Raw genomic sequence first — 20,433 nt, 5'->3', positions numbered from 1 at the left:
TTAAAATACAAAAAAAATGGCTGAATGAAAAAGGTAGTGCAACAAACAAATCCTAGTTGAGGGAAGGAAAGTATGAGCAGGAGGGTCCAATCATTCATCCGCGTGTGACCACTTTCTTTCTTGTTACCTTCTTACAATTAATTAGCGCTCATCTTTCTAACTTATCTCTTTTCTTTTCCTTTACCATGTATTTATTTATTTATTAAATAAATAATTCAAATATTCTTTTATTTATTTAAATAAATGAAGAAAAAAAACTTCCTTTGAAAAAAAACTTCCTTTTCTTCTTCTCTCTCCTTGACTGTGTACTGACGAGACAACGCTTTCAAAAGCTTCATAAACTTCAAAAACTACGCGTCCCTTCCTCTTCTTAACCAAACACAAACAAAAACCCTAAGTTTCTCTCTCAACTCACTCTCTCTCTCTCTACACTCTCTCTGTGCGTTTGCTCTTCGAAATTTGCAGGATTCGATTCCAGTTTCCTTCAACGTAGATCGCGTGTTCTCCTTCGCACTGTGAAATTCGCGCGGGCAATTCATGAATGGAAGACAAGGACAGAGCAACCTCCGATCCCGCCGCGGTTGAGTTTGCCGGCGACACGAGTTGGACATTCGCCGCAGATGGCTCAGACGCTGCCTACTTGTTCTCCGGCGACGGAGAGCGAAGCGTACTCAGGGAATTCGGGTGGAACCTCGAACCGGACCAGTTGAACCGGATCGGCACCGACGATGGATTGTGGATGCCGGTTCAATCCTCTCTGACCTGTTCGATTGAACCGGCCGCTGCTGCATCGTCGCGGTCGAATAACCAGTCGGTGTCGTCGAGCTCCAGTGAGGACCAGCCGGAGAAATCCACCGTCTCTGATGAGAAACCGCCTGAGATACCGTGAGTTCGCGAAAACGCCAAAAAAAAATGAAAAAGATAAATAACTTCACTGCTTTCAACTTTGCTTAACACTTTCCCTGCGTGCGTGGTGAAAACGTAATTAACGTAAATTTGTGGTGGAAAGTTTAATAGGAATAACTGAAAATTTCCACATCAACGAAAATCACAATCGAATCAACTTGTGGTTTGTTTGTTTGTATGCACCGTATTTTATTTTATCATATTCTAGTTTATTCCTTTTTTAATTTTTTATTTTAATTTACTCGAGTCAGTGCAATTCCCTGACCGTACAACCAGGAATCTTCTTCCCAACCAGAACATTTGTAACTGACTCAAATTTTTATTAGTTGCGTTTAGCAAATTTCTAGAATTCATGGGAGGAAAATAAAGTGAAGGGGTGTAAAAAGGAGAAAAACGGATTGCCTTTTCGGTTGTGCGAAGTTTTTCAGCCCACGAGCATCGCCGTTATTGCGGCGGAAATGGCGTGCTTCTAAGCTATCCAAGGCTCGCAGAGTGATAATAATTTAGTGGTGTTCATTGTTTTCGTATTATTATTGTCATTATTACACTTTGTTTTGATGAGAGTTTGAATAGTCAATGAAAGAAAAAGAATACCATAAAATAAAATGGAAAGCAAGGGTGGGTAATTGGGCTCCACTTTTCCTTTTTTCTTTATTGTTTTGTTAAATGATTTATGCTTGCACACACTGCTCTTGAATTTTTTTGGGCATTAATAAGATTCTAACCACTTGCAGCTTTTTTGGTTCAAATTACGTGGTCATTTTACCATTCGAATATAAATAACAGGGATTTTGCTTTCTTAGTATGATGCTTATTCATTTCAGTGTTATGTGGAAGCATTGCATTAATTAGCATTTTGTGCTTGTAATTATCTTGTATGCAATACAATTTTATGTAAGTTGCCTATGACGTAATTGTTCTTCCCCTAAATATTGATTGCGTGTTTTCATTACAAGGCTTGTGGTCCATATTTTATGTGAATTATTTTCTAATTAAAAGAAAATTAATGTTCATTTAGAGCCCAGTTATACGTACAAAGGTGGTGTTCGTCGTATTTATGGGATGATTACCATGCAGAACTATTTTTGTGTCTTTTCCCCCCCTGTGAAATGTGGATCTTATTGTTTTGGCATTGCACAAAATGTATGACTTTAATGATGATTTGAAAAATCTGAATTAACACAAATGAGGCTTTTAGTGGAATTGTGATCAGTCCACAGCCTCTACTCAAATTTTCTTCCAATTTGATTGCTTGTCCTCTGCGCATTTAACATATGAAATTTGAAAATTTTATAATATATATTTTTCTTCTTTCCTATCCATTTTATTTATTTATTTATGTTAATAGGCTTCTTCCCCCACGTGTATTTATTTATTTTTTGAGAGATTATTACCTGTTAAAACTTATATTATTGTATTTACCAGAATTGCCTTATCTTAGTTCCTATTGCCTCATGATTTGGATTATTGCTTCATGGATGTTTATGAAACCCAACAGATGACCAAGGACTATATAATCTTATCATTTCCCAGCATTACTTTTTAAAACAGATACTCTCAAATTACATAAAAATGGTGCAATCATTCTTGATTTCTCTATACAATTTAACCGTGTGTAGGATTGATGATGGACAGAAATATAAAATCTGTTCCTGGTTTAGGTTAGGACATCCTTTTTCTTTTTCTTTTGATGATTTCTGTATGCTGCTTTATTCTGATATAAATTGTAAGTGATGTATTTTGTAGGATTAAAGGTAAAAAGAAGGGGCAAAAGCGAATACGGCTGCCACGGTTTGCATTTATGACCAAGAGTGAAGTTGATCATCTTGAGGATGGCTACAGATGGCGGAAGTATGGTCAGAAGGCAGTTAAAAATAGCCCATTCCCTAGGTTTACAGCTACCTTGACATCAACTTCAATTTTAATTTTATTAAAAAACTATCATATACAGTTGACTATTTTGTGGCCCCTTTGCCTTTAGTTAAAATTTCGTTTTTGTTAAAGAAAACACATGATGTAGTATTGCTATAAAACACTTTTGAACCTTCAGACGTGGTTTAGAAATAAAATGAGATAAAATGGAAATGAGAGAAAAAAAAGAATTATGTGAACTAACAGCATGCAATGCATGTATATTACCAAATTCATTCACCATTTTAATTTTTATGCTATCAGACATACATTTTCACATTATATATTATATTGATTAAGAACTACTATAAATTACAATTTTTTCTTCGTAGATTTTACCTTTTATAGTATTTTCATTTATAGATTCTAAAAGATTTTAAATAATAAATATGAGTAAAAGATTGTTAAATAGTGTGTTAACACTCCTCTAACATGGGAATATATAAATAACAATAACCATGAAAAACCAAGATGATTCCAAACAATATAGTGTTTCTAATTCAATATATCTATATTTTCTATGGATAGGTCAGGTGAAATATTATTGGAAGCCGTCGATGTATACGTCTTTGTGCAAAACATTTTTGAAATAAATTGGCAGTGATAACTGCATCAGAAAAGCTAACTGACAACATTGCACTGATTAATTATTATAATGCATTTATATTTCTTTTGCAGGAGCTACTACCGCTGCACAAACAGCAAATGCACGGTGAAGAAGAGGGTTGAACGCTCTTCCGAGGACCCAACGATTGTGATTACCACATATGAAGGTCAACACTGTCATCACACCGTTGGATTTCCTCGAGGGGGAATCATTTGTCACGAGGCTGCTGCCTTTGCGGGCCAGTTGGCTCCTATGTCACAGTTTTATTATCCAATTCATTCACCCAGAGAGACTAATAATATAAATACTCTCAGCTCCATTTCTCCGCCATGCCAAGCACAGGATGATGCATCTGGGGGATCCAACACTGTAATGCCAGCTGATGCGTCGTCACTGCAGCCTCCCACTGATGAAGGGTTGCTTGGAGATATTGTACCTCCGGGAATGCGTATCAGATGAGAGAATAATTTCATGGTATAACTCACTGGATCTTTTCTCTCAGTTCATTTATTTATAATTTATAGAACCATTAATAAGGTTGAATTTTAAACAGATTTCACATATGATTTTTATTACGCCTTTCTCAACACTAATAATTTTAGTTTTTATAATTTATAACAAACTACCCATATTAAAACTGCTTTTGTTTATAATTATAACAATTAATAAAGAATAAATTATTTTCATATACGTACCTTATTATGATATTTTTAATAATCATCATTCATTATGATAGTTAAAGCTTTTCATTATAGTTATCATTTTATTTTTGTTATCATAAAAAAAAGGACATACTTGTTTTTGCGCACTTGTATTTCCAATAATAAATATTAAAGATTTGATCCAAATACACCTTTTGCCAAATGCATTTGTAAGTTTATTTAAAGGAGATTTACCAAAACTAAATTCTTTTTACAAATAACTTCACTTTTTTATTTCAGTTGTGGAAATAAGGGGGGAAATTGTTTATATTTTCATAAATAAGAGGAAAATGTTATTTAAAAAGTTAGCATGTAAAAAAAAAAAAAACTCTATTTCTAGAGATTTTACAAATATAATTATATTAGAAAGTAGAGTTTTACGCCTAACTCAACCCCACAAAACCGGCTTGTAAGGTGAGATTTGCACCTGTCTTATATATTATAATTTGGCCTTATCTTTAGTCGATGTGAGACTTCCAACATACCCCTTTCACGCCGAGGTATAGACATCTCGTGCGTGATAGTAGAAATTGGGTGGTCCGATAACGGCCCGATAGCGGATGGAATAGAATAATAGAATGCCCACTTAGAACTCGCTAGGATAGACTCTAACTATGGCTCTGATATCATATTAGAAAGTGAGTTTTTAAGCCTACACTTTTCTAATAAATTATTAGTTGATTGCCAAATATAAAATCTGAACGTTAACATCGTATATTTTATAACACAAAAATACAATTTAGCAATTAAACTTTTAAAATTATTGTTAACATTATTTTTGAAGGTTACATTTTAAGTAAATAAAAAGTGAAAAGGTTTTGTAGAAAAATTATTTCATATTTACATAAACAAAGAAATATATAAAATGACATTATAAAGGTATTTTTTTAGGTCATTAAATCATAAAAGAGTGCCTTTAAAAGTGATTAGTTGCGATATATATATATATATATATATATATATATATATATATATATATATATATATATATATATATATTTAAAGATCTGGGATATAATATATTAATTGTTTTCATCTTGTTTTTCTTTTTTAAGGTTTCTTCGGAAAATAATAAAAATAAGTTTAATTATTTTTATACTGGTTTTAACTTCAAATAATGATATAGAACTAAAGTGTTCTATCTATATCTAAAAGTGAATTAACACATTCTTTGTAATTCTAGAGATTTTTTATTAGACTGTTTTATGAAATACAATTGTTTGTTTTTGGTTGTTTTGTGAAAATGATGATTTAGTTTTGTTACTGATCGAACATTGTAAATTTTTCTAACTTATCGTTGCATGAGATTAAAGGGTGAAAAGTATTGTATCATTTGTTGGTCTAAATTTCGTTATGAGTTTTTCATTTAGTATCTTGAACACTGGAAGAATGATCGGAGTCAACAATGAAATAACATGACTTCATATTCCTCATTTAATGAGAGTTAAACCTTTAGCATGATATATGGGTCAGCTGATATATTTTCTTCTTAAGATCTGCTTTCATGTGGTCATGGCACACGCATTATTACCATCATAATGCATATCTTTAATGGCTACACACTTCTCTGGCAGAACCTCAATTATATTGACTAATGATGTGGTTTTCAGGAGCACTAGACATCTTAGGTTAAAGTATGATTGGAGACAAAGGAATTCAAAGGTGAGCCTTTCATTAGTCTTCAATTGACTGCTTTTAGTGCCCTTAAAACTTTACAGAGCATTGAAACGTTTTCTTTTTCCAGATTAAAAAATAGTGATTAGTCTTTTTTTTTCAGAAGAAATATAGAGTGGCTTTAGAATTATTTATTGTTAAAAGATTATGTTTACTTTTTTTGTGAATTACAGTTGTAGATTCAACTTTTTTTATTAATATTTGAGTGTTATAAGATTAATTTGAAATCTTTGAAAAAAAAACAAAAGATATTGTCGGTTATAACTATCTCTAACACAATATTAACGAAAAGAATTTTTGATAAAATTTTTTTTTTCGGGCCTTGAATTGTTTAATCTTCTTTAAGCTCTCGACTTTTTGCTCAGAAAGTCAGCTCCGCATGACATATCTTTTTCTTATTTAATTTCTAGATTTTGTCTTGATTTGATTGCTATATAGTTAACAGGTTATCGCTGCAGTAAAATTCTTCTAATTGCCTGTGGTTGATTAATGTGTTAAAACAAACACCTTACTATTATCTGTCTTCTGTCAAGGCTTACTTGGGGCTACAGGTAAATTCATTTGGAGCCTGAGAAGGCAGATATGGTTCTCCACAAAATTTCTTAAATACGTGTTTTTGTAAATTTTACTTTCACATTTACTTTTTTTTTATCTAAAAAATTAACTTGTCCTTCATAAACTAAAACTGTCTACTTCTGAACCCCCTGGCTATGGGTAACCATTTCAATTTTTAGACTAAAAGATTTATTTAAAGATTTATTTAAAGATGGTATGCAGTAGTAAGCAGTTATCATGGCACGGAGAAAAACTGTAAAGAGATAGAGTACACTGATAATAGGAAAAAAGATAACTCTGTTTGATAGATTGGTAATACAGATAACTCTGTTTGATAGAGTGGTAATACAGATAATCCTGTTTACAACATTATTGAATTACATAGTAAGAGTATTTTTTACACTAACTTGTAGAAACAATTGTCTCCGGAAAGCAAGATCTCGTGGCCTTTCCCACACGGACAACCAAAAGTGATTTTCTTGCCATTTTCCGTGGATTCCACGGTAATATCTTCAACGATATCTTTCTCATTTTCTACCTTTTTTTCCGTGGATTCCTCGAGATCTTTAATAGCATCCCACACAGCTTTCAATTTATCTTTTACCTTCTTGAGTTTCTGAAGAAAAAATATTACAATGAAATAATAAAATTAAAAAGAAAAATTATTAAATAAAATTATTAAAACCTCTGAGTCAGGGGCGGTAGAGTTGGAAACGGAGCCGCGGAGGACGGGGGAGTTGGGCGGAATGGAGAGGTCCTTCTGGTTACGTTTCTTGGGGGAGGGCTCCTCGGAGATAGAACTCAAGGGCGGCGGGCGCTTCGTGGGACTGTTTTTGATCTGCATTTTGGACAATAGTTCCGCTGTCTCCACCACTGTCGTGGGATCAGCGTTGGAAGGCGTTTCTGGCGTTGGTTCTGCAGCGTTGGAAGGCGTTTCTGGCGTTGGTTCTGCAGCGTTGGAAGGCGTTTCTGGCGTTGGTTCTGGAGAATTTTCCCTCATTTTGTAATTTCTTTGCAGTAAGTAAGTATGCTGATGAAGAAGGAGAAGGCTCCTTATATAAGTCTGAGAGTATCTTGAAACCGCTTTGAAACCGCTATTGGCGGGTTAATTAATTGGACCGCGATATTCCAAAGATTTTTAACACTCTTTTGACAACGCCACGTGTCGCCACCTCATTGGTTCGTTTAAATTTTTTTTTTTTTAAAACCTATGACCGTAACCCTTATTTTGAGTGAAAATCCTAAAATACCCCTTTCCCTTTCTCAGTTCCATTGCCTTTCCCTTTCTCTGTTCCATTGCAAACGAAGGTCCGTTCTCTTGAGAGGTGGAAGGTCGCGTTTCGTCTCGCTTCGTTCCATTTGCATCCTGTTGTCTCCGGCCAGTTTGGTCTCCTGTTATCGTGCGTAATGGCAAGTTCCGGTGACGATTGTCCGACGACTAAGGTAAGTGGTTTTCCATTCCATGTCGTAGCTTGGTTATTCGGTTTGGGCATCTCGTAGCATGGTTATTTGATTTGGGTTAATGTTTGGGGTTCGTATCGTTGTGTTGTGGTGCTTGGGTTATTGGGTTTCGTTGTTTTGATGATTTGATTTTGGTTTATGCAGTTGAGTGTTCGTCACTCTTTTTCGACAAAGTATATATGTACTTTGAACGAACGCTTAACAAAGGAGCATCGATCATTGATTGCGACAACTCCATTTGCTTGGTTTTTAGATGTCAATGTCAATGTTAAAGTAGGTAGAAATATACTGAGTGAGTTATTGGGTAAGTGGGACGACTGTAGTAGTGGTTTTATAGTTGGGAATAAAGTTTTGAATATAAATGAAAATGATATTTATTTAGGGTTGGGACTGAGTACAGATGGTGCAAACATTAACTTAAAGGAAGAGCTGGGCAATAGTGAATGTGTGAAATACATAGGCAAAGGAACAAAGGAATTGAATTCAATATACAAAATTCTAATGCGAAAACAAAAGAAGAAGATTCCTTGTTCTCATTTTTGTAGCCTTTACCTCCTGGTAGGGATAAGTGAGATTTTATTTCCAAAACATAGCGGGAAAGTGTTTCCCGTAATGTTTAATGTTGTTGACAACTTAAGTGCTTTGGGTAGTTATTGTTGGGGTAGTCTAGTTTATCGTTTTCTGTTACATAGTTTGTGCAAAGCTTCAAAAGGCTTGAAGAAAGGCAAAGGTATTTCAAACGTTTACGTCAACGGTTGTGTGTACATGCTGCAGGTAATTAATAGTATTTGATGTACTTACTTAAATTGTTATTTGAATTAAGTTTGTTACAAGTTAAGATGATTTATTTGTCTTAGGTATGGTTTTTTGAGCTGTTTGTTCCACCAAAAGGTCCTATTGATAAATTTCCACGAATATTGCATTGGATGAATATAAGTGTTGGAGACAAGTTCGTTAAACGGTGTATGGAGACAGGTTTGGTAAGTTGTTTGTTATCGAAAGTTTTGTTATGTTTTCATATATTGACCAAAGTTGTGTAATCTGTAATGTGTTGTTAAATTTCAGGTTGTTGACGATGTTTATGGTGGTCCTTCAACGAAGGATAAGGAGGAATACAGACCAACACCTAAAAGAAAGGATGCTAAACCAAGAGGAAAGAAGAAACAAAAAAGAGCTCGCAGAGAAGCTTTTATGCGTGCCTTAGAGGAACAAGAATTTCTAATTGAAGAACTTAAAAGGAGGGTTGCAACTTTGGAGGCACAATTGGCTGAAGAGAAGGCAAGAAGGCAAAATAAAGATGACGTTGGACAAAGTGTGCCTCGTACAGAACCATCTGTGAACACTGGTTTTGTATCCCCTACTGACATTGACGGAAATGAACAACCTTTGAAGACGTATGTTAGGGTTGGATCACGAAGGCGTTACAAGGGAAGAGCACTTAGGACTCCATACACCTGGACCGTAGTGCTTAGAATAAAAAATGAGTGATTTGTGTATTTAGTTGATTGAAAATGTTATTTGGAAAGTAATGAAAATTGTAAACATTGTAAATAGATTAAGAAAACAATGTTCAATGTATCCGATTTGGTTCAATGAAATAAAATTTGAGTTTTGGTTTGAATTGGTCTCATATTTTATCTATTCAATACCATTGTTATTATGAGTTGTGGGTTTGTCGATTTCAGAATGTCGTAATTTTTTTTGTCTCCTAAGTTGCAGGCTTGTTTGTAACATGTTGGTGTTTGAGTGGTCATTTTGAGTAACATGTGATGTGATGTGAGTCCAAGGAGTGTGGGGTGACCCCTCATGAGTTGGGGGAGCAAGCTGTGCAAGGAATGAGTGAGAGTGCTGAAAAAAGGGGCTGGTAATCGTTTACAGCAACCCTGTAAACGATTACCCGAGAGAAATTGCCAATTTGTACAGAAAGTCCAACACAGGTACTCAGTCAGATGAACAGAGGTCACCATTGGACAAAAAAGTGACTTTTAGGCACTTCTGGACATGTCTGAGGCTGGTGCAGGTGTTGCAGTGGTGGGAGAGGGTGGGTGGTGATGTGATGTGAGTCCAAGGAGGGTAGGGAGACCCCTCATGAGTTGGAGGAGCAACCTGTGCAAGGAATGAGTGAGACTGCTGAAAAAAGGCTCTGGTAATCGTTTACAGCACCCCTGTAAACGATTACCCGAGAGAAATTGCCAATTTGTACAGAAAGTCCAACACAGGTACTCGGTCAGATGAACAGAGGTCACCATTGGACAAAAAAGTGACTTTTAGGCACTTCTGGACCTGTCTGAGGCTGGTGCAGGTGTTGCAGTGGTGGGAGAGGGTGGGTGGTGATGTGATGTGAGTCCAAGGAGGGTGGGGAGACCCCTCATGAGTTGGAGGAGCAACCTGTGCAAGGAATGAGTGAGACTGCTGAAAAAAGGCTCTGGTAATCGTTTACAGCACCCCTGTAAACGATTACCCGAGAGAAATTGCCAATTTGTACAGAAAGTCCAACACAGGTACTCAGTCAGATAAACACAGGTCACCATTGGACAAAAAAGTGACTTTTAGGCACTTCTGCACCTGTCTGAGACTGGTGCAGGTGTTGCAGTGGTGGGAGAGGGTGGGTGGTGATGTGATGTTAGTCCAAGGAGGGTGGGGAGACCCCTCATGAGTTGGAGGAGCAACCTGTGCAAGGAATGAGTGAGACTGCTGAAAAAAGGCTCTGGTAATCGTTTACAGCACCCCTATAAACGATTACCCGAGAGAAATTGCCAATTTGTACAGAAAGTCCAACACAGGTACTCAGTCAGATGAACAGAGGTCACCATTGGACAAAAAAGTGACTTTTAGGCACTTCTGGACCTGTCTGAGGCTGGTGCAGGTGTTGCAGTGGTGGGAGAGGGTGGGTGGTGATGTGATGTGAGTCCAAGGAGGGTGGGGAGACCCCTCATGAGTTGGAGGAGCAAGCTTTACAAGGAATGAGTGAGAATGCTGAAAAAAGGGTCTGGTAATCGTTTACAGCACCCCTGTAAACGATTACCCGAGAGAAATTGCTAATTTGTACAGAAAATCCAACACAGGTACTCAGTCAGATGAACACAGGTCACCATTGGACAAAAAAGTGACTTTTAGGCACTTCTGGACCTGTCTGAGGCTGGTGCAGGTGTTCCAGTGGTGGGAGAGGGTGGGTGGTGATGTGATGTGAGTCCAAGGAGGGTGGGGAGACCCCTCATGAGTTGGAGGAGCAACCTGTGCAAGGAATGAGTGAGACTACTGAAAAAAGGCTCTGGTAATCGTTTACAGGACCCCTGTAAACGATTACCCGAGAGAAATTGCCAATTTGTACAGAAAGTCCAACACAGGTACTCAGTCAGGTGAACACAGGTCACCATTGGACAAAAAAGTGACTTTTAGTTTTACAGACAACTGCAGTGTTATTAAGTGGTATTGGTTAGTGTTATTGGTTAGTATTAAGTGGTATTGGTTACTGACTTGTACTCACAACTGCCATGGTATTAAGTGTATCATAAATTGAACATGACATAATAAATTTCGAGAGTTGAGGAACCATTTTGAAACTAAACAACTTCATTTTATTAAATACTTGAAATGATCAAAGCAGGAACTGGAGTACATAGTTCTTTAAAATGCAGTAAAGAAAGCCTAAACAAGCAATTTTAAGTCTGAGGATTGTTTCCAGAAGCACTTGGCAAGTGTTGCAGTTGTTCTTCAATGTTCCCAACACGCGATTGCAACGCATCAAACCTTGTAGTGATGACCATGTCCATGTTTCCAAATCTTGTTTCAAGGGCATCAAATCGAGTTTCAAAGGCATCAAATCTTGTACCAACAAAGGTTTGAAGTTGTTCTATGCGGTTGATTACATTATCTAGTGTTGTAGATGAACTGCCCTTTTCATCATCTTGTCCTTGATTCTGTTGACCTTCTTGTACGGGGGGATGGGGGGCATTGCCTTTGGGAACCCATTCTCCTTCATCATTTTGCATATAACCAAATGATGCTACAACTCATGAGGGGTCTCCCCACCCTCCTTGGCCTCACATCACATCACCAGCCACCCTCTCCCACCACTGGAACACCTGCACAAGCCTCAGACAGGTGCAGATTACCATAAAAGTCACTTTTTTGTCCAATGGTGACCTGTGTTCACCTGACTGAGTACCTGTGTTGGACTTTCTGTACACATTCCCAATTTCTCTCGGGTAATCGTTTACATGGGTCCTGTAAACGATTACCAGCCCCTTTTTTCAGCAGTCTCACTCATTCCTTGCACAGCTTGCTCCTCCAACTCATGAGGGGTCTCCCCACCCTCCTTTGCCTCACATCACATCACCAGCCACCCTCTCCCACCACTGCAACACCTGCACAAGCCTCAGACAGGTGCAGATTACCATAAAAGTCACTTTTTTGTCCAATGGTGACCTGTGCTCACCTGACTGAGTACCTGTGTTGGACTTTCTGTACAAATTCCCAATTTCTCTCGGGTAATCGTTTACAGGGGTCCTGTAAACGATTACCAGCCCCTTTTTTCAGCAGTCTCACTCATTCCTTGCAAAGCTTGCTCCTCCAACTCATGAGGGGTCTCCCCACCCTCCTTCGCCTTACATCACATCACCATCCACCCTCTCCCACCATTGGAACACCTGCACAAGCCTCAGACAGGTGCAGATTAGCCTAAAAGTCACTTTTTTGTCCAATGGTGACCTGTGTTCATCTGACTGAGTACCTGTGTTGGACTTTCTGTACAAATTGGCAATTTCTCTCGGGTAATCGTTTACAAGGGTGATGTAAACGATTACCAGCCCCTTTTTTCAGCATTCTCACTCATTCCTTGCAAAGCTTGCTCCTCCAACTCATGAGGGGTCTCCCCATCCTCCTTGGACTCACATCACATCACCACCCACCCTCTCCCACCACTGCAACACCTGCACCAGCCTCAGACAGGTGTAGAAGTGCCTAAAAGTCACTTTTTTGTGCAATGGTGACCTGTGTTCATATGACTGAGTACCTGTGTTGGACTTTCTGTACAAATTGGCAATTTCTCTCTGGTAATCGTTTACGGGGGTGCTGTAAACGATTACCAGAGCCTTTTTTTCTGTAGTCTCACTCATTCCTTGCACTACTTCGTCCCCCTACTCATCACGGGTCACTCCACGCTTCTTGCGTTCACATCAATCACCAACACCCATCTCCCCACTCAGAAATTGATCAAATCCTTCGCATTAATTACCATTAATTTTAGTGAAAATGGTCTCGTACTTTTCAAATCTTTATTATAATGCTGCGTTCATTTTTCAATCACTAATTTTGTCATTATAACAAACACAAACGCAAAGTAAAAACAATTCATTTCGAAATCCAACCACTATTCTTATTACAAACACAACTGTACATTGTCAAATAACATTAGGTACATATTTGAACATCTTATACATGTCAAAATTGTCAAATAACATTAGGTACATATTTGAACATCTTATACATGTCAAAATTTGATAATTTCTTAGCAATCCTAGACAATGCCGTATAGATGTAGGGCTTCCATTCTGCTAATGTTGTCATTGTCCAGGATCCAGTCACACACATATTTCTTTCTAATCCCAAGCAGCTCCTCCTGAAACCAACATTTTCCACATTAGAAACCAGGACATACAAGAATATTATCAAACACACAGTTCCAACTTACAGTTGTATATTCAGGCATGCTTTTCCCGTTGTATTTTTCATCTCCATCCCAGATTTCCATTGCTTTCAACATTATTACTCCACAATCATGTCTGAAATAATATACCCACAACATCAGATTACTTTTGCCCATATACATCACAATATAATCCGGCAGTACAGTTGAAGAAACTTACAAGTTTGGTTGGGATGGGATATTTGCTTGTTTAACTGTCAAAGGACCAATACTACCTTCCGGTATATTCATCAGGATGCAAAAAAACCGTGCCATATTTTCAGCCTACCAGTTAACAAAAACAATAAATACTTAAACAATGCAGGGTTATGTCATAATCACACGGTAATCAACAATGAAAGATGTCGAATCTTACAACGGCTGTGTCTATCCTTTTGCGGTCTCTGATCCCCTTCCCCAATGAATCAATCACAAAAATCTCCATTGACCTCAATTTCACTGAATAACACCACCAATGATCATCGTGGACAAATGGCAGAAACAACTACAAAAAATATAAACAATTTCAGTAACACATTTACAACCAAAAGTCAACAAGATTTGCAAATTCAAGGTTACTCACAAAGTCCGCCGTGGGTAATTCTTCAAGTCCAAAATGATCGGAACGCAAATAAGTGTTATAGTTATGAAGCGTGAATACATGGCGATTCTGTGGACGTTTCCTATAATCTGTAAGAATATGGTGCTGTGGACAATTTCAAATTCATCAATAAAAAATCGATCAAAAATACTTTCTTCAATCATAAATATGATACAATATCAAATTTTATTTACCGAGTATAACGGACTAAAATGAAACCTCTTAACAACACCGCACAACCTTTTCTCAAAGTACATAAAGACCATACAAGCAAAGAACACCACCTACACAATAAAAAATTTTCACATTACTAAAATAAACTATAACATGAAACACAACCAAATGTGACAATACTAACCATGTTATCAACGTATTTCATTGGGGCCAAAGTGTAAATTGAAGTAGTGCTCAAGCTTTGGCCAATTATCTCGCTTACAACCCTAAACATACAAATATTAGTCAATCACAAACAATACATATTCCTCAACCACAACTACAATTCATACCACATACCTGTGTACGTTCATCTCTCTGATGCTGACTGCTGTATACAATTGGTTTACATCCACACTAGTGCTTGGATCACCAACAAAACTCCGCAATGGGGGTATAGCCAATGGCACGACCTCCGGTTCTCCTTCATCACCATCATCTTCTATTTCAATAAAATTAATGTTACGAACAGTTTCATCATCCCCTCTTACTTCAGCATGTGCACCTAGGGGGTCATCAACTTCATTTCCATCACCTTCTTCTTCTCCCCCAACTTCAGCATTCTCCTCACCTCCAACTCCATGTCCATCACCTTCTTCTTCTCCCCCAACTTCAGCATTCTCCTCACCTCCAACTCCACCCCCAACCTCTTCATCAGTGGCACACACATCTTCTTCATGAAAGATTGGAGTTTGATAAATTTCAAATAGCTCCCTAGTCAGAACTCCAATCTTGGCATTCAATGCTCTGATATGTTCGTTATTTTTCCTCAATCTCTCCTTCGCACCTGCTTCCCATGCCCCGTCATCAGAGCTTTCGTCTTCATCATCGTCTTTTTCAACCTTGGATCCTTCACTCATTCCTCCGTCATCCATGTTGAAAGCTGCACGGATTTCCGGCCTATGACGATCTTCATTTCGTATATACCACTCCATATTTAACTGCACCAATAGCACACAACAAATTCAGACAAAATACACAATCCATTTTAACATACAAAATAACGAAAAACAAAACACTTACATCTCCGGTCATAAAAATATTTTCAATTTTTTCGGTCCTTGATTTAAACGGGAACCATCTCATTATGCGCGGGAAAAACCGGTGCGAAGGATGACCATGCAAAGAAAGTCTCTCAACCGCCCAAGCCTAAAATATCATAAAATTATTTCATCAAACATAATTCACAATGTTCTGCACTACATCAAAATAGTGAACTACATATCATATTACCTGCAACACTGTCACATTGCCACTGAGAGTGACTGACTGGGGGATACCTGCTCCCATAATTTTCTTCTTACATTTATTTAAATTCTCTACAATGTGTTTATGTACACCGGTGCACCAATCATATAGACACAAACGGTCTAAGTCATCTAACACTCCAAAAGGCATGTTACAAACATGCCTTGATTTCCTAGGGAAATAGAAAACAACCAAACAAACTAATATATATAACCTACACACTACATCGACTTCAATGTTTTTATCATCAACAATGACATTAAACATGTCTGTCAAGTCCTTCAAACTGATGGTTTTTGATTTGAACATTTCACCAACCAATCCACCAACTACTTCATCAAAGGGAATCTCTAAACTACCTATTTCTAAACCTAAGCTCATCAACACATCAACAACTCTAAAGGGCACCAACTTTTGACTAACTCTAAAACTGTTATCATTTCCAACCCACCTGCTAACCATAACCTTCAATAATTTTAAATTCACCTCCACAGGGTTATTAATATTCACACACCACATAAATGGTGCATCCTAATCCGATCCACGTGACACTGTCGGAGTAAACGATTCATTTCAATAATGATCGATGAATCCATCGAGATAAGAAGTCGCCACTACAAAAAAAATCATAAAAATTTATTACTAACTACAATCCGTAAGATAATTAAATAATATATAAACAAAAAATTTAATTTTTTTCTTACACTTGCTTTTTTCCCTTCCATTGCAACGACCCTAAGAAGACAACATTCCACACTCAGTTATATCATTCAACTTAATGAAAACCAAAAACACAGAGTAAAACACAATGTCAGGGCTCGCCCATTTTTACTTACACCAAAATGTAAGGGTTTCAACGCACGTTTTGAAGAAGGAGGAGAGAACGAAACCGAGGATGGAAGCTTCGAACATGGCAAGAGAAGCTTCGAAGACGGACGACACACCGAGAGAGAAGACGGACGACAGAGAAGGCTTGAACGAACGAGAAGAAGGAAGGCTTGAACGAACGTCTTTGGCACCCTAAACCGCGAAACCCAAATTTTGTCAAAATTTAATTTGGAAAGCCCAAAATACCCCTATGACCGTAACCCCTTCTCTGTTCCATTTTCAAATTACTGAGCCAATTGGAAGTTGCCACGTGCCGGTGTCAAAACTGTGTTAAAAAAGCGTTGTTGGAATAACATTTTCCTAATTAATTACTCTATATATTTTAGCTCTAGAAAAATGATTCTTTGACACGGCTAAAGAAATTGACACTCTTTTGACACGGGTGGGGCCCAATTTTTCTGAATGTCATTAAGGGCAAAGTTGTCATTTGCGGTGCGTGAAAAGTTTATTGAAAGTTTTCGTTCCTTTCATAGTCGATCCTTTCATCTTGGTGGAAGAGGAAGTCTAGGGTTAGGGTTGAGAGAGCGAGAAAGAAAAAAAAAGGAGAACTCCATGGCTGCCACAGGCTGGACGTGATCGGTGATCAGAAGAGTTGGAACCGGCGAAGTGCGAAGCATCAGGTTTGTCCCCTTTCTATTCCTTTCTTGTTTTGTCATCATTTCTCTATCTTTCGTTTTCTTTTTGATTCATTTTCGAAAACCCTAGAGTAAAGGGGCAAGGGCGTGAGATAGAGAGTTTTCTTTTTGATTCAGTTTCGAAAACTCCAAATGCTCTACTACAGGCACATTCCTCCAATTCGCCCTTGATTCCTCTCTGCATCATATCCTCCAATTTGCTTATGTTGGCAGTTTCATTTTGTGTATGACAGCACCCATTTCTTCTCTTCATCTTTATGTTGATATGGGTAAAGGGTTTTCACTCGCATCTACACACTCCATTTTTTATTTTCATATTGTTTTATTATTTTCTGTGGAATGTGACATTTGAAAGCTTTACTATCTTTGTGCTTATATTCTGTGTAAAACCTTGCAGTTGTTGAATGAAGGGGATGGGGCATTCTATGGACCAAAGATAGACATCAGTGTATCTGATGCATTAAGTAAGAAATTTCAGTGTGCAACTTTGCAGGTTTGCCACGCTCAGATAGATTTGTGTTCACATGATTTAGTTTTGGATAACTTGTCATGTAATAGCTAGGTGAATGTGGTTACTTGCAGCTTAACTTCCAGCTTCCTGATCGTTTGAAGTTGGAATTCTCTGCTGAGGATGAAGCCAAAATTGAGAGACCTGTAATGATACATAGAGTAATTCTAGGATCTGTTGAACACATGTTTGCCATACTTTTAGAGCACTACAAGGGTAAATGGCGTTTCTGGCTCAGTCCTCTTCAAGCAATTGTATGTCCTGTGTCTGGAAAATCACTATCTTATGCACTACAGTTAAGCAACTCTGAATTTTATGCTTTATTCTTTGATATATTTGCTTATACCTATTAAATGATACAAATGTTGTACTGACATATCTTGTGGCAGCACCTGTATTTTTTTCATGCCTGTAAATTAACTGTCTAGTACTCTCATAATTGGCTTTTCCTTGTTTATTTCTGAGCTTTTCTGTATCATGTTGAAACCGTTGAAGCAGTTTGATTTTGTTACTAAATTTTGTTCAGTCCATCTCATACATTTTTAAATAAACTTCCAGCTGTAATCTGATCACAAAGTTCGAGCAACCTCCTTGAATAGTTGAATATCTTAGAGTGTGTTCGGTTTTTCAGAATTCTTTCTATTTTTACAAAACGATCATTAAAATTCCACCTTGTACAATATTTTGGAAATAGGAAACAGGGAAATATATCATATTTGTAATCATTAGCAAAGGCAGGAAACATTTCTTAAATCAAACAGGCTATTGACTTTTTATTATCTGTTTGTAATTTGTTAGGATACTTGTACTGCTATATATATCTTTCTACTTTTACAAAAGGCTCATTAAAATTCCACCTTGTACAATATTTTGGAAATAGGAAACAGGGAAAAAGCTTTGATGAGAAAAAAATTCTACCTTGTGTTTGATGAGAACAATGTTATGCTTGTGTGAGGATGGATTGTTGAATGATAAAGCTTTCTTAAACTCCTTGTTGGTCCGTAAGATGTGAATGAATGGATGATGCGTGGCCTTTCAATCTTTGTTACAGGTTGTGTCTAAAATCGAGAGATGTTGTATTAAAAGAAATTCTGCAGAAATCTGTATTGTCATTATATCAAAATCTTCTTATGTTGCTTATAGGAAATTTACCTTATTATTTCCCATTCATAAAACTTAACGAAAATAGTAAGGAAAAATAGAAGAGAGAAGGTTGGGATAGGAAGAAGTAAGTAAGGAGGTTGGACAAAACTCTGCAGATCTAGACAAGAAGGAGCTACCTTAGATCCTGTAGAAGAGTTGGAGCTGCTAACTTTCGTGAAGGAGAAGACAAAGGAATCCAGGTAGGGGAGTTGATCCAATTTTTTTCAGTACAGAACTTGTAAGCTTACTTGTAAATTTTCGGTCTTAAATCTTCTGCTAAGATGCATGCTTTATTTTGTGAAACCCCACAAGAATTCTTACTATAAAAATATACTTGTTGTTTTGGCTGCCTCTATTTTTTGTCTGCTTATGTTGATTATAATAACCATGCTCTAAATATTTCTGCTAGTACATTTGTATTTTCGTCCGTACATTTTTATCTGAAACAGTCCATCTGTCTAGTAATTTGAAGGAGAGCACTATTCCCTTCTAAAATGAAATGTGAGATGCAATCAATTCTTGACCTGGTTGATAACTTATGGTTTAAGTTTCTGACACTTAAATATTTTATGAATATACTTGCACCAAACGTTATAAATTCTCATCTTCAACTTGAAGAGGTGTCGGAAAAATCAAAGGCGTTTATACCTGCTGACAGCCTCCGAGCACCAACTCAAATTTCAGAGTCTACATCTAGTGTTTTGTCAAAAGGTAATGCTTTATTCATACCCCCACAGTCTGAATTCCATTTGTCACCAACAATGGTGCATGGTTATTCCAGAGACTAAAGATTTGGCTACTGAAAAGTCAACTGTTCAAAAGTTTAATTTTGCTTCAAATAATGAAAACAAGCCTACCCTGCATTGGAAAATCGGTCAAATAATGAAAACAAGCCTACTTTTGGACAATCAAGACAACTTGGTAGTGGTTTATGTGGCAGTGGGTTTGGAGCATTTAGCAGCCAAGGGAATAGTGGATTTGGTGGAGTTGACGGCAGTAAGCCACCTGAGCTATTCACACAGATGAGGAGGTAGTCCAAGGTTATACTGATTGAAATAAGTAGAGTTTATATTGTGAAGCTCCATAAAGTAATTACGGCCAAACTCAATACGAAGAAACGGGATAATTTTAATGATGAACAATTGTGTTCTAACTTTTCCTTGAGAAATGTATGAAATTTGTGGTCAAGGTTATGGTATGATGCGTTCTGTTTATAAATGTTTAGAATTGAAAATAGTAACAACCTCGATTTAGGTAGTTAAAGCATATTATATTTGGGATTGATTTGTAATAAACAAATGAAACAGTTAATATTTATTTTGGAGCAATATTTTATTGGGTTGAAGGAAAAATAGATAGATGGTATGAAAAGCAATGTATGTTCTCTTATTTTATTTAAAACAAGTTCAAAGTAAGCAGAGAAAGTTACGTTTACAAATTCTAATTCTTAATGGTGCCTTTTTATTTAAATTTTTGTATACTCTTTAAATCCAAATTTCAAATATTTTAAATTTCTTAATTTGTGGATAAATTCTGTATCTAGTCCTTTATTATAACCACGTTATATTATTTTTATTGTCCCGTCAAGTTTCTGTAAACTTATTTTAATTCGTTAAAAGTTATAAACAATCTTAAACTATAAAAACATGTCAACATTAAACTTTTTTAAAGCTAAATATAATATAAAGAAGCAAAA

General features: G+C 36.8%; 4 protein-coding genes and 1 long non-coding RNA gene across 12 annotated transcripts; 3 read left to right on the top strand and 2 right to left on the bottom strand.

Annotated features, from left to right (window-relative positions):
- The first annotated feature begins 281 nt into the window (after window positions 1-281).
- On the top strand, window positions 282-6,026 carry LOC148202848 (putative WRKY transcription factor 57). 3 transcript variants are annotated; one of them, XM_088110944.1, is made up of 5 exons: window positions 282-885; window positions 2,526-2,567; window positions 2,653-2,796; window positions 3,496-3,898; window positions 5,736-6,026. In XM_088110944.1, exons 1-4 carry the CDS (start codon window positions 542-544, stop codon window positions 3,881-3,883), a joined length of 918 nt encoding a protein of 305 aa, XP_087967070.1. In that variant the 5' UTR covers window positions 282-541; the 3' UTR covers window positions 3,884-3,898; window positions 5,736-6,026. The 3 variants fall into 3 exon arrangements, with proteins under 3 accessions (XP_087967070.1, XP_087967068.1, XP_087967069.1); XM_088110942.1 differs by lacking the exon at window positions 2,526-2,567 and having other exon boundaries at window positions 283-885; window positions 2,638-2,796; XM_088110943.1 differs by lacking the exon at window positions 2,526-2,567 and having other exon boundaries at window positions 291-885.
- A 599-nt stretch (window positions 6,027-6,625) lies between these two features.
- Window positions 6,626-7,354, bottom strand: LOC148202847 (uncharacterized). Its single transcript, XM_088110945.1, has 2 exons — window positions 7,040-7,354; window positions 6,626-6,970 (listed from the first exon to the last, which is right to left on the bottom strand). The coding sequence occupies exons 1-2, from the start codon at window positions 7,352-7,354 to the stop codon at window positions 6,752-6,754; spliced, it is 534 nt and encodes a 177-aa protein (XP_087967071.1). The 3' UTR covers window positions 6,626-6,751.
- A 308-nt stretch (window positions 7,355-7,662) lies between these two features.
- On the top strand, window positions 7,663-9,436 carry LOC148202846 (uncharacterized). The gene is made up of 4 exons (XM_088110941.1): window positions 7,663-7,797; window positions 7,960-8,589; window positions 8,673-8,795; window positions 8,881-9,436. The coding sequence occupies exons 1-4, from the start codon at window positions 7,762-7,764 to the stop codon at window positions 9,301-9,303; spliced, it is 1,212 nt and encodes a 403-aa protein (XP_087967067.1). The 5' UTR covers window positions 7,663-7,761; the 3' UTR covers window positions 9,304-9,436.
- A 3,897-nt stretch (window positions 9,437-13,333) lies between these two features.
- On the bottom strand, window positions 13,334-16,392 carry LOC148202845 (uncharacterized). The gene is made up of 10 exons (XM_088110940.1): window positions 15,549-16,392; window positions 15,339-15,464; window positions 14,616-15,256; window positions 14,461-14,542; window positions 14,297-14,386; window positions 14,085-14,207; window positions 13,878-14,006; window positions 13,683-13,786; window positions 13,508-13,598; window positions 13,334-13,435 (listed from the first exon to the last, which is right to left on the bottom strand). Exons 1-10 carry the CDS (start codon window positions 16,080-16,082, stop codon window positions 13,334-13,336), a joined length of 2,022 nt encoding a protein of 673 aa, XP_087967066.1. The 5' UTR covers window positions 16,083-16,392.
- A 507-nt stretch (window positions 16,393-16,899) lies between these two features.
- LOC124822633 (uncharacterized) lies at window positions 16,900-20,091 on the top strand. 6 transcript variants are annotated; one of them, XR_015785272.1, is made up of 5 exons: window positions 16,901-17,071; window positions 17,484-17,579; window positions 17,669-18,937; window positions 19,356-19,448; window positions 19,678-20,091. It is a non-coding gene; the product is annotated as an uncharacterized LOC124822633 (long non-coding RNA). The 6 variants fall into 6 exon arrangements; XR_015785271.1 differs by having other exon boundaries at window positions 19,519-20,091; XR_015785270.1 differs by having other exon boundaries at window positions 16,900-17,071; window positions 17,669-19,448.
- The last annotated feature ends 342 nt before the right edge of the window (window positions 20,092-20,433 follow it).

This window comes from Vigna umbellata, chromosome 3, assembly GCF_029865625.1.
Source record: "Vigna umbellata cultivar VRB3 chromosome 3, Vumbellata_1.0, whole genome shotgun sequence".
Lineage (NCBI taxonomy): Eukaryota > Viridiplantae > Streptophyta > Magnoliopsida > Fabales > Fabaceae > Vigna > Vigna umbellata.
This window is presented reverse-complemented; position numbering and strand designations above follow the sequence as displayed.